The sequence below is a fragment of the Ambystoma mexicanum genome, chromosome 14 (assembly GCF_040938575.1).
Source record: "Ambystoma mexicanum isolate Mex_15411 chromosome 14, UKY_AmexF1_1, whole genome shotgun sequence".
Classification (NCBI taxonomy): domain Eukaryota; kingdom Metazoa; phylum Chordata; class Amphibia; order Caudata; family Ambystomatidae; genus Ambystoma; species Ambystoma mexicanum.
Window position 1 is genome coordinate 174,164,594 of NC_090940.1, and position 12,855 is coordinate 174,177,448.

General features: G+C 45.6%; 1 protein-coding gene across 1 annotated transcript in view; it reads right to left on the reverse strand.

Moving 5' to 3' along the window:
- RTF1 (RTF1 homolog, Paf1/RNA polymerase II complex component) overlaps positions 1 to 12,855 on the reverse strand; it is a 956,198-nt gene that overhangs the window by 490,144 nt on the left and 453,199 nt on the right. The window contains exon 9 of the mRNA XM_069638847.1: positions 5,330 to 5,412. Within this exon, the coding sequence (XP_069494948.1) occupies positions 5,330 to 5,412 (83 nt within the window). The remainder of the gene's footprint in view (positions 1 to 5,329; positions 5,413 to 12,855) is intronic.

Consider the following 12,855-nt stretch of genomic DNA (forward strand, 5'->3'; position numbering starts at 1 on the left):
TTTAGCCTTCTGCATCATCAGTGCAGAGCTGCATGCTAGCAAAGGGCTCTGGGCTTAATATTTCGCCACCCAATGGGGTCAAACAGCCCTGCAATTTTAACAGTCTGGTGGCAGAAAGCATTCTAAATATTCTTTTGATTGTGCTTTGAAAGAATATTTAGAAGGCTTTCAGCCAGCACTGGCTGTGGTTTTAGTATGGGGGTGAGTGCAAGCAAGTGGCTGGAATTTATATTTCTCCCACCCAAACGGGTGGTAGAAAATTAATTCCGAGCGCAGCCACTAAGAGCCCTGCAGCAATAACACATCCTGCTTGCAGAAGGCCTTTGAATAGTCTTCCATTCTTGTGATTAAAGCGCTTCCTGTGGCACCAAAAAAAAAGATCAATTTATTAGAATAGGCGCCTTACCTCTCGGGCCTGTGTTATCAAAGCCACAGTGGGAAGGACCACTCTGCCAAATCTTCAGACAAATTCCAATTCGTACAAAACTGATTACCCACAGCAATGCACACTCATGATGGGGGGGGGGGGGTGTCGAGAATCGACAGGGCCCCCCAGCATCTGCTATGGAATGGAAACATTTCTCCCATCTGCGGGCAGGAGAAATATTGCCAGTGCAGCCACAGGCCAGTGCAGCCTACCATCCAGCCCTGCATCGGGGACAGCGTCGGGGCCTTTCAACCCTTACAAACAAAAGAGGCCTCGATTCTCAAGGGGCAGGAGGGCCAGCGACTGCCCCCAGTGTTTCCAGTCACTTAAGCACAGCAGAAAAGTCTCAATTTTCGTTCTGGGACTTAAAATATGCGTTTTGTAGAGCTGGCATTAAAGCGGTTGCCAGTTTGTAATGCTCCCTGCTGGCTGGCTGGCTGCCTCGTGATAGTCCTCAGCTATTAACCTCCCACAGGTGCCTTGCACTGTTTTTGCTCTCAGCAGGGAGGGCCGGGGGAGACATTTTCAGCTGGGCCTGTTTGCACATAACGGCATGCTCGCAGAAGCCCTTTTGAAAGACCTTCTGCAAGCAGCAGGCTGTGTTATTTCTGCGGGGCTTGGGTGTTAGAAAGTGGCTGGAAATAATATTTCTCACACCCAGCCGCTTGCTAACACCCAGCCCCACATTCAGGTACAGCATCAGGGCCTTTCGACCCTTACAAAGAGTCCTCAAGCCTCTGGGGGCCCAGCAACGGCCCCCATGTTTCCAATCCGCAAAGCACAGCAAGTAAAGTCTCAATTTCAGTTCTAGGGACGTTAATATGCGCTTTGCAGTGCTTGCATTAGCACAGCAAGTAAAGTCTCAATTTCAGTTCTAGGGACGTTAATATGCGCTTTGCAGTGCTTGCATTAAAGTTATGGCCATTTCGTGTAAAACTTCCCCGCTGGCTCTGACCGCTGCCTGCCTTGTGACAAATTCGCCAGCTAACTTCAAGTGTACTCCATGGGGTATTGAGTCTTGGCTATGGTAATCCTGACCTGACATGTTTACTGCCCCAATTGTGTGCGGTAAGACTGACTGCATTCTTCTGTTTTATTGACATTGGGCTTGTTTTCGCCAATTCCTCTCCTTTGCTGAAGGGCAAGGATATGGATACTATCACCCTGTGTTAAATAGCCCTATGTGGTTTCCCCACACTTGGAGAGAGCGTCTCTAACACGGGTGGCTAGGCAGCAAAACCTGAGGGGTGAAGGACTGCTAAGGGAAAACACTGAAAGACTGCAAACTGCTATGCAGAACTGAGAAGGTGCTTAGTATCTGTATGGAGGAGTGCAAGAGCTGCACCTTCTTCCTTTGCATCCAAAATCTGTGCAGCTCGAAGACCGGTGTATTCCTCAAACTACATCAACGCTGCACCTACATGGCTTTATGTTTTTAATGCAATTTATGGGTTTAAGACTGACGGATGCCTGATGTGTAATTTAAAAAAAGAAAAGTGACACTGTCCACTGTTTTCGCTCTCAGCAGGCAGGCTCGGACTGGCCTAATAGGGCAATAGGCCCATGGCCGAACTAAAAACAAAATGCTGGTGTGGTCCAGTTTTTGTGGTCATAGTGGGCCATTGATTTGGCCAGTATGAGTTCATTCACTCTGCGGCTAGTCATTTTGACCAGTGTTGCCGAATACATATCCTTTCAAATGCACAATTTGCATTACAATTGATCCAAAAACTCCCTTTGTTATTCAAATAGTGTTACAAAAGCAATACATAGCCATTTGCAACGGTGGGCCACTTTTTCATTGGTGCCCGAGACAAGGTGATGGTCCAGTGTTTTTACTGTGGGGCCTGAGTGTTAGCAGCGATTTGCTAACACCCAGTACCCGCAGTATTAACACAGCCTGCTTGCTTAAACCCTTTTGAAAGGCCTTCTGCAGGCAGCAGGCTGTGTTATTAATGCGGGTCCTGGGTGTTACAAAGTGGCTGGCAATAATATTCTCCCGCTTGTCGGGCGGGAGAACGATTATTGGCAGCCACTTGCTAAAACCCGCAGTAATAAGACAGCCTGCTGCCTGCAGAAGGCCTTAAATATTCTTTCATTCTCGTGATTAAAGCGAAGCTTGTCACTAGAATGAAAGAATATTGAAAGCCTTATGGGTGCATGCCGTTAAAAAACCCATTTGCCTGCAGAAGGGCTCCCGCACCCCAGCACTCCACCTTACCTTGAAAGAAGCTTAACTCGAAAGTGGTAGTGGGGCTCGGACATCCTGTTGACGTCTCTCCACGTGATCACGCTGCACCCAGGCTGAGCTCATAACATTTTTACAATGTATTTCGCCCACCCCAGGTCCTTCTGCTTCACCTGCACGCTGTGCACAGAGGCAGAATTTAAAGGGATACACTTCATTTCATTTAATGTGTGTGGAATTGAAATATCGCAGTTAGTGCGACATGGTTCTTCAATTAAACAGCAAACCAGCAGTATTGTATCGCAAATTGCGATACGATACCGCTTATTTTATGCCTTGGAGTCAGCCTCTTGGTCTTAATCGTCCCCATAATAAAGGGTCTGCTGCATCCTCATTGCACTGAGGGTCAGCGGCCTCGACAATTGAGAGGTCTTCATGTTCGGAGTCCGGGTCATAGAGCTCTATGACTGTGCTACGCACTGGAATTTCTGTACAAGACCTTTTAGTAGGGGGTTGAGCAGAGACTTGTGACTCAGAGGGAGCTGTGGTGAGGGGAGTTGAGTGGAAGCTCTCGAAGTGGGCAGGGTCTTTTCCATAGAAATTGTCCATAAAGGAGATTCTCCTTATGACCCTGTCTGTCTTGTGATGACCCTTGTGCTGAACTTGGGAAGACCAAAGGTTGGGAAGGAAGTCCTAAGTCTTCACCTGCGGGAGGAATTACCCCAGATTTCTTAGGCCTAGTCTCTAGAGGTCTGTCCTTATGAGGTATGGGCCTAGATTCTTGAGTCTTTCCCTTATGAGGGCTTTTATCCCTATGAGGAGTCTGAGGACTTTGTGTTCTTTATCCTCCCCCACCCCCCGTTGCACAGAACCTTGTTTATCCGACTGTTTGGGGCACTACCTGATCTGATGCAGAGCAGCGACTTTCGGGTGCGGGAAGGGCCGTTGGCCTCATCAGCGGACGATCAGCCCTCAGATGGAGTTTTACGTGCGACACCCACACTGTCTTTCGGTGGTTGGACCCCGTCTTGCGGCTATCTTGAGCGAGAGTGCCCAGAGGACAGGGACTCAACAGACCTTTCCCTGGGTGTTGTGCGCTGTCGACCGCTCGACCCATGTGTCTAGCCTCGACGTGGGGTTGTAGGTTTAGTGGTCGATGGAATTGTTGTGCTTCTGCTGCCCGGAATAGTCCCCAAAACAGAGCCGCTGGCCTGTCCTCCGGGTTTGGGTGCCTGTGCTTGGGTAGCCAAAGCTACCCAGTCACCGTCCGAAACTGCGGCGTTGCTGCCATCACTGACAGCGCCTTTTACCTCCATGGCCTCGAGCTGCCTGGCGTAGTGTGCCCAGCGTTTTGTTGATCGGTCCTTTAAAGTCTTGGGCTTTAAGAGTCTGCACGCTCGACAAGACCCCTAGACATGATCTCTTGGGAGACAAGTTAGACTAAATACTTATCGACCCACGGAAATATTCGATTGCACTTGCGGCAAAATTTAAATGGGGTCTTGGCCATAACTACAAACTATGGCAGATGGGCAAAATTAAGTGTGAGGAAAGGGGAATATACATCCTAAAATACCCCCCCCCCTCCCTAATGTCTGGGCCGAGGCCCAGGGCGGCCTTCCAAGGCCGAATGGTCCATCGCGGGAGACTTTCGACAGGCAGTCTCTGGCTTCACCAGCGTGCTGTTTCGATGAAGTAAAGGATAGAAAGATGAACTATCGGTAATTGAAATAAGTAAATGGCTTTAAGCTGAAAGAGGAACTCCACTCTACGCGTCCATCTAGAATGGCGGAAAAAAACAATCTGAGGGACCTCGATGCATGAGGGATCATGGGTACAGTGGACATCACACTAGGGATAGTATTTGCGGCATGCGCACTGGCGACGTCCTTTTTCGAGTTTCGAAAACAACAACTGTAATACTCTACAGCTTCCACTCGATGTCGGGCTATGTACAGCATGGAATTCAAGCAGATTCCACAAGCTTGAACTATATATACACACCTGTGGAGGTTCCAGGTCACAGGGAGAACATTTTCATTGCGATTTGGTAACAGAATGGCAACAGTAACATACAACTTTAAAAAGGTGAAATGAATCAACATGTTCATATTTACAGTTATGAAAGGACCACAACATGTTTGTTTATAGCAGTTGCTCCTTTTGTTTATGACCTTACAAGGTATTGGTAACCATAACATGTTTTGATTAGTTTATGGCCCTAAATATCTTAAATGAAGTAACTGAAACATAACCGAAACAGGACTATAAAGGAAATACATTATGACTGTGTATTCTAATAAGATATAACACATTTCAATTGAATTTTGGTCAATTGTTTTTTCAAAAATAAATAAATCACAAGCCCCTTTTGAAAAGACGGCAATGCGATCATAAGAGTAAGCTGCATCAGTCTCATTGCCATCCAACTAGCCTTTACATGGCACAGAACAAGCCCTATTCCCAAGTTCACCTCTGAAATAACATTTTTCCACAGGGATGCACACAGGCATAACCTTCCTAATGTGCTCTGCTGCTTAGAGTAACCAGGAGGCTCACAGTAATCTTCCCTCAATTCTTCACAGAGATGCTGACAAGTGTACCTTGCTCTTAGATTGCCAAGATTATCACAGCAATGACAAGACGTAACAGTCTTTCAATTTCTCCCTACAAAGCCCAATCAGATAATATGCAGGGATATTATGTCCTCTTACCGTAACTGCAGCCCTTTGTTCGTCCTGGCACCTCCTAGTTGGTAAACTTTTCCTGTTTCAACCACACCAGTGATTTCAGCTACCTGATCATAACAAAATGTTTTATTAAAATCATATATACGCATTTAGTGTGTTACTTTTACATTAAGCTAAAGTTATAGGAACACATAAGATTGTAACTTCTATCACTTTTACAATTACATGCTATGCATAATATGCCATTGAGTAGTTAGCTGTGATCATGAAAGACAGTTTATCAAACAGCTGACAGTTCTTGTAATATAGGAGTCTGCAACCTTTGGCTTTTCAGATGTTTTGGACTACAATGCCCACCAGCTCTAGTCAACATTGTCTAGGACTGGTCTTGTAGAACTGATTGCCAGCAAGAATGCTGCTTTTAAAGTAAGGTGCTTCAGTGAATGCTTGTGCATAGTACGAAAAGGCGGTAGCATTAGCCTATGCAACACTGTTTATATTCTAACTGGAAGATGGTTTATGTACGATTCAAAGACTGCATGGAACTCTGAAAAAGGCAGACCCTGAAAACTTGCTAGGGTTAGGAAAGATTTCACTGGAAGCAACCTTCCCTCCATACTTGTGGACCCATTCCAAACCCTTCTGCTTTTGATACAGTATCCTGATCTGACTGTACAGTGGCGCACACCCTTCACCTGCACTCCACTAGGCTTTTGCTCATGATTATGGGGGAACCGACAAATCCTTCAGGGTGTCAGTACTGACAAATTGTTTCCCTTCTTTCAACTTCGTTGCCACTTTTTGGTAACAGTTTATCATTGCGCCAAGTACATTATTGTACCGCACAAAGGGGTCCTTGTGTCTTCGGACCCAACACACCCTCCAAGGATTTTTCGGTGATTGTACAGTGTGCCAGCAGTAGCCTTTCTTTGTATTGTTACACTTAAAAAATATAAATCCATATTTTTTAAAATCGAGTCATACTAACCTTACCGTGTTTGGCTCGGGAGTGTGGCTAGTGTGTCATGGCCATGCCATGAGGTCCTTTGTCTGTTCCTTTGGCCATTTTGTCCTTTGGCCTTCCTCCTGACCCGGGACTTGCTTATTTGGGCATGCAGTTGCCTGCGAAAGCCGCTTCCTTAGCAGGTCCCTGCAGGTCACGTGTGTAGGTACCCCAGGAAGTGGGCTGGGACAGACGGTTCCCAATCTGCACTACTGGTGCCGGGATGTCTGTTGTGCACAAGAGCATGAGAACCCCAGTTGTCGCCAATTGGAACACTGCTGGTGTACATGCATGGGTCAGATCTTCTCAATTGTTGGCCATGTGCAAGCAAATGAGGAGGGGGCCGGAATGTCGTTCAGTAGATCTGCAACAAGTCATAACTGACCTGGAGACAGAGTGAAGTATCCAGAAAAGCCGAGCAGAACCAAAGACGATCCTTAGACACACAGAAGAAGGTTGGACACTGAATCCAGTTGTCCCGGTGGAGCCCTGATTTGCGCTCAATCTCAGAAGACCTGCAAAGATGCTTCGAACCAATGGAGTGGTGGGATTAATCACTCTCAAAGCCTCCTGGTTGCCCTGCAAGCATGCCTGTTCAGAAGTGTTTATGGGCGATTCAGTGGACTGTCCAGCTCTCACTGGAGTTACCGTGTAGGAGTGTTTCCATGTCGCATTTTGGCTCGAAACTATGGGGAATTCTAGCTTGCTCTACAAAGCACCCTTCCACCGAATTTCATCCCAGCCAGTTTGGGACATGAGATCGAAGGCTGCATCAGATCGGCTGAGTTAGGAGTCCCTGCATCTGTGCTACAGCGACGGTCGCTGAAGGAGTTTCCTGCGTCCCTTGTGTCCCAAGAGAAGCTGCATCAGTGTTTTCTTCAACACCCGAATCAAGCTTTACAGCTCCTGTTCCATACCGGACCTGCATTCGCAGCTGCAACGCCTGTGCACCTAGAAGCCGAAAAAAAAAGAAATCTAACCTCCAACGACCCCCTACAGACCTGCCAAGTACTGAACCAAAACAGAGTACATGGTACTGTAGTCATTTACCGGTGGCCCCTTGTTCATCCATATGCTTTTATGCATAGAGGATCCACTGTGGTCTTCTCTTTGGCTTGGGTTGCCTCTGCTTCCTGAAGTCCTCCGAAAGTTGGAAATAGCTTTGTTCATCGCAGCAGATCCACTTCCCGTCTCTTGGAACCTGTGTCACCCCTTCAGAATGATGTCCATAACTGAGCTTCCCAAGAAGGTACTCATGATTTTTACGCATGACTGAGTGCTTTTAAACGCACATCGAACATTGAGCACAAGGCTCCAATTCATTGTAGGGCGGGACTTATAAAGTAAGTATTATCATTTCTGAAGTTTGTCTAAGCAGTAAAGGTTATTCACACTCTTCCCTTAGAGGTATTGGCGGAGTTATGAACTTTATTGCATTGACTCCAGTGATTGTATATAGTGTGTTGCTGGTGTGCTATTTTACTAATGCTTTTTGTTATCCATTTGTGTTGATTCTTAGGTCACTAATAGTCTATTTTGGTATAATTTGGTCTAATGGTAATTCACCGTGTGCTCATAGTAGGCAGTTAGGGAGAGTTATCATTTTTATGCTTCATCCCCTCTCCTAGTGAGACCCGCCCCCCCCAAGCACTTTTTGCTCGACTTCTGGACCCTTTTTCATTTGCACCTTAACAAGTGCAGCCCTTTTCCCCCTCATTCATTCTTGTGGGTTCTGTCTGTTGGAACTCTATTCTTTGTACTCTACCTATCCTATGGAGTCCGTCTGCTCCATAGCTCTAAAAGGCATTGTGTTTCTACAACTGCAGCACACAGCTCCTTATGGGCAGTGTTGCTGGGGACCCTTAGGGTCCTCCTGTAAGATTCTCTCTCTGTATACTCTAGTAAGTACAGTTACTAGTATCTCTCCCAAAACTCCATATTCTGAGAGACTGGCACACATGACCTCCTGTGGAGTGCCAAAGGGATACGTAGTATCCCCTTCTCTCTGCTCCTGTGACTTTTTTAGTCACCTAGATATGGCTTGTGGCAGTGGACGTGTTCTACCAACAATTGTGTATTTTGCATACCACAGGCTATGTCCATAGCCTTGGTAGTGCACAATAGGGGTAACCGAGTACCAATTTAGGCCTCCCTTCTTTTTTCGCCATTACAATGATGGTTGTTTTTGGTTAGCCCTTCTACCATTCTGGGAGGGGGACGTGTGTGTATGTTTTGCTTTTAGCAGGAACCCTTGGGTATCCCTGCCTAGGCTCCAGAGTGTCTGGGCAGCCAGGAAGTGGGGGAGGAGTTTTCCAACCCTCTGTCCTTTGTCTGCCAGAGTACCTGAATAGGTCGAGCTCCCACAAGGGGTCTGCGCTGTCCCAATTGGACAGCCAAAGGCCCCTTTCTGTAAAATGCTGAGAGATTGCAGAGGAGTGTGTGCTGAAACTGTATAAAAGGTGGGGCTTCTGGAGTGAAAAGAAAGTCGACCACTGGAAGCTGAAGTAGCCCAAGACGAGTACCAGAGACAACCCTGCAGACCCTTTGCAACCACTGCTATCCTGACCCCGTTATCTGTGCGACAGAGGTGCTCCGACGAGGACAACTTCTTCCCTTTGGCTGGTGGGAACAACAAGTCTCAAGACGAACTTTAAATTGATTCATCTCCTGAGGTCCTGGGAGTTTCCAGAGCTGCAGAAATCTTTGCTGAATCAGTAAGGACACTCCAGAAATCCGATCCCACTCTCCCACAACCCCTCAGAGAGTGGGACTGCATGAAGCTAAGAAGATTGGCCGGGCGATGGTGTCCTTTGTTGGTGATGCAGAACAAGCACCAGAACCGCAGTGTGACCCCAGGAGTTGCTGAAAGTCTTGCTACAGGTACTCCCTCAAGACTGCTGCAAAGAGATCTTGTCCATTGCCTGCCTTCAGTCATCAGACAAAGGAATCCTGAGGTTGGGTCCAAAGCAGCAACATCGCAGAGCATCCAGCACAAACATTTTCTTCTAACCTAAGGTACTGTGGGGGGAAAAAGGTATTGCTTAGACGATTCCAAGAAGTCGCTCCAGAGCATTGGAGTGCAAGTAGGTGTCCAGGGCAGCCTCCTCAGACCCAGGCTGATGCTTGTGTCCCCTTCTCAAGTCAGTTTTAAGGTCTCCCTCGTTAATTAACTTGTTGCATCATTAACACTAGAAACTGGAAGAAATCCACAGGAACTCTTCGTAATGTGCTGCTTGTCAAGACTTCATGCCCTCTCCGAACTGCCTTTAGTTAGGGTTGCGATTTTGGACTTCAAAGACTTACTAGGCGAAGAAACGGTCTCTAGAACCTTGAGCTAAGCTTACGTTACACTAACCATTTTCCTCCCTTTAAGTGACTTTACTACATGTGTTTGCAGAGTATATGCTTTACCGTATAAACTGCAAGAGTGCGCAATAATGGATAATACAATAAAATTGTCTTTTCCCTTTCTCACGCAGCTACAAATGTAACCATGTACAAACAAAAGTGAAAGTGCCCTTGGAAGTGTATTATAAAGTATTCCTAAGTGTTGTAGTATAAAAGTCTGAATTATTTAAAGTGATTCTGGTGTAAATATATACTTTGTATATTTTTCCTTTATTGTGCATTTAGTTTAAATACAAAACTTTAAGCACATAACGTCATCACATCATCAATATCAATTTAACATTTAAAAAATGTGTACACTTTTTACCATAAAATATAAGAAATGCATGGTCAATTTCAAGCATATAGAAAAGTAAAATGCATTAATTTCTACATAAAACACATTGTGAGAAGTTTATGATAGGTCACTGTGGGACCGACAATTTTCTTTATCGCAATGTTCCATATTGAATAGGCGCCTGCAGTAATCACAACAGATTGAGCCCCAGAAATTGTGCATCAGAATTGATCATTACGTATATTTTCTGTGTGTCTAATGAACCCCCCCATAAGCCCGCAAGTAACACTCGTTCAGTGCTGGGCAGGCAGTAAGGACATGCAGACTAGTTTCAATGTCAGCTAAACAGTCTACATAATTTGTTACCCGGGAAGCTCTGGTAGGAAAACTGTCTCTCCCTTTTTACATTTATGAAGTTTTTCAATATTTGAGACAAGATCCCACTGTTGGGTTTTAAGTTGAATTGTTTTTTCATAGTCGGGACGAACGTCAAATATTTCGGGCATATGTTCACATTAAGTAGATGGTTTTCAATGAATGTTTTTAACTCTGTCATAAATGAGTTATTGCCCTCATTGGCGAGTCTTTTGCCCAAGAGCTGTAGCAGAGCATTTGACCTACAATCAAGCTTACGCAATTTAGCGAAAAGCAAAACTCTACGTATACTCCATAGTGAGTAAAGAGAGGGGAGGCCATATTCGAGCCTTAATGCCTCAACTGGGACAGCCTGAGGAAGATTATAGAACGTAATAATTTTGCCTTGAGTTTGTCTAGCCATCCTACATGCAAACCTCACAGAACTTCCAGGGCATATAACATTGAGGGAATAATGCTCGTTCTGTACATCGACGAATCCCTCAATGTTATGGCCCCCATGATGCTCAACATAGTTCTTTAGCACCAGCCATTTTTTCCAAATGTTTTCCATAACGATAAACTTGTAATAAGAGTAGGATGAGCAGGTATGAATCAGGAAGCCTAAATACATACATTTGTGTGCATTTTCCAACACAGTTTTGTCAATTCTCCAATTGAAGCGTTCTCTGGTAGATAGGGTCCCCTCTGAGGCATATCGTCTTTGTTTTTAGTGTGTTAATCATCATGTTTTCTTTAGCGTATTCCATTAACGCGGCAATTGAGCATTATAGGCCAATGGGGGTTTCATCTAAGAGTATCAGGTCATCAGCATATGACAAGCTAATGATTTTTGTGCTATTTATCTGTGGTGGAAAATTGAAGGCCTCATGCAAGAAAGGCTCAAAATCCCCCGTATAAGCATTGTACTAAGTAGGACCCAGCACACAGCCCTGCTTCAGGGCCTTTTTAGTTTGATGGTCGTCAGAATGACAACTTTCAGAGCCGAGTCGTATAGAGATAAAAGTATTAGACTATAACTGCTCAATGTAATATAGCAGAGTTGGGTCAGTATCCCATTTTTTCAGCTTTGTCCAAAGTTTAGGTCTAGAAACTAGATTGAAGGCCTTAGTGAAGTCTACAAAGCAACAAAAAAGATGAGTCCTTCTTAGCTTCATATTGTGCATTGAGAAATTGAAGAGCACTAATGTTGGTGGTTGTGCTGAAGATTTTCTAAACCCCATTTGAAATGCACTAAGGAGTTAGCTGTCCTCGAGCCAAGAGGTAAATTTATCCAGGATGATGCTGGCGAAAATCTTTTGACTAGAGTCCATCATTGCCAAAAAGCAGTAATTTGATGGCTCTAGCCGGGTTTCCTTTTTTAAATATTGGGACCAGTATGGATTTTTGCCAACTCAATGGGACAATGCCAGTCTGCTCGATATTCAGAAAAAGTGCCTTTAGTATTTTTGCCCACAATGCCAGCTGATCTTTAAATACTATATTTGGAACACCGTCCAGGCCGAGGACACGGAAACTTTAGTTTTGCCTATTAATCTGATAAGATTTGGTTCATTGAAATTAGAGTTGAGCTGTATCAAGGAAGCACTTACCAATGTGGGGCTAAAGCAGTCATTTGATGAATCAGGTGCTAGTGTATCCGGGATACAGTAAAGCTCCCAAATATGTTAAAACCATAGATATAGGATTTAGTTCAATAGGTGACAGCTTTGCGGAAATTGTTATATCATGACCAAGAGTTATGCATTTTCAACCAAAGAAACAATCTATGCCAAATTGAATTTCTGGTAGACAGCTTGAGCTGTTTTTGATATTTTATTTCTATGGCACTCGTACACAAGTGTTTCAGAGCGCGGCAAGGGAGGGGAACAGGGGAGAACAAAAACAGCGGTCTTACTAGGCCCAGTGACATTGAGAACGCGCAAGTGCATGGGAGAGGGGGAGGGGAAAAGCGTATGGAAGGGGGAGAAGTGGAAAGTGCGAAGCAGAGGAGAGACAGATAAAGACAACAAACAGTGGTAATGCAGCCGGCAATTTGCAAGTGCTAGGTTTAAATCAGCAGACTAGGTAGGTCTGATAAGCGCAGGAAGAAAAAGGGGGGCTGTATGGGTACAGATACAGACCCCAGTGGAAGGGGTGACCCGGAGGGAGTGCGGGAAGGTGGCAGGGTGAGCAGGTACCTGGGGCCAGGAGGACAGAGGGTGGCCAGGTGCACGCTGCCAAGAGAGAACAGATCAGCAGGGTAGAGGGGGAGCGAAGGCAGAAGAAAAGAGGAAGGTCTTGAGGTGCTTCCGGAACCAGAGATGGTTCTCCTCAAGTTTTAGAGTGGCAGGGAGGCTGTCCCAGAGGGAGGCCCCAGCCGAAGACAGATCTACCCCGCAGCTCGTTTCTTTAAAAAACGACTAACCCGCAGGGAGTTGGAGGTAGAGGAGCGAAGAGCTCGAGAGGGGAGGTATTTGCAGAGGGATAGGTTAAGTTATTTTGAAC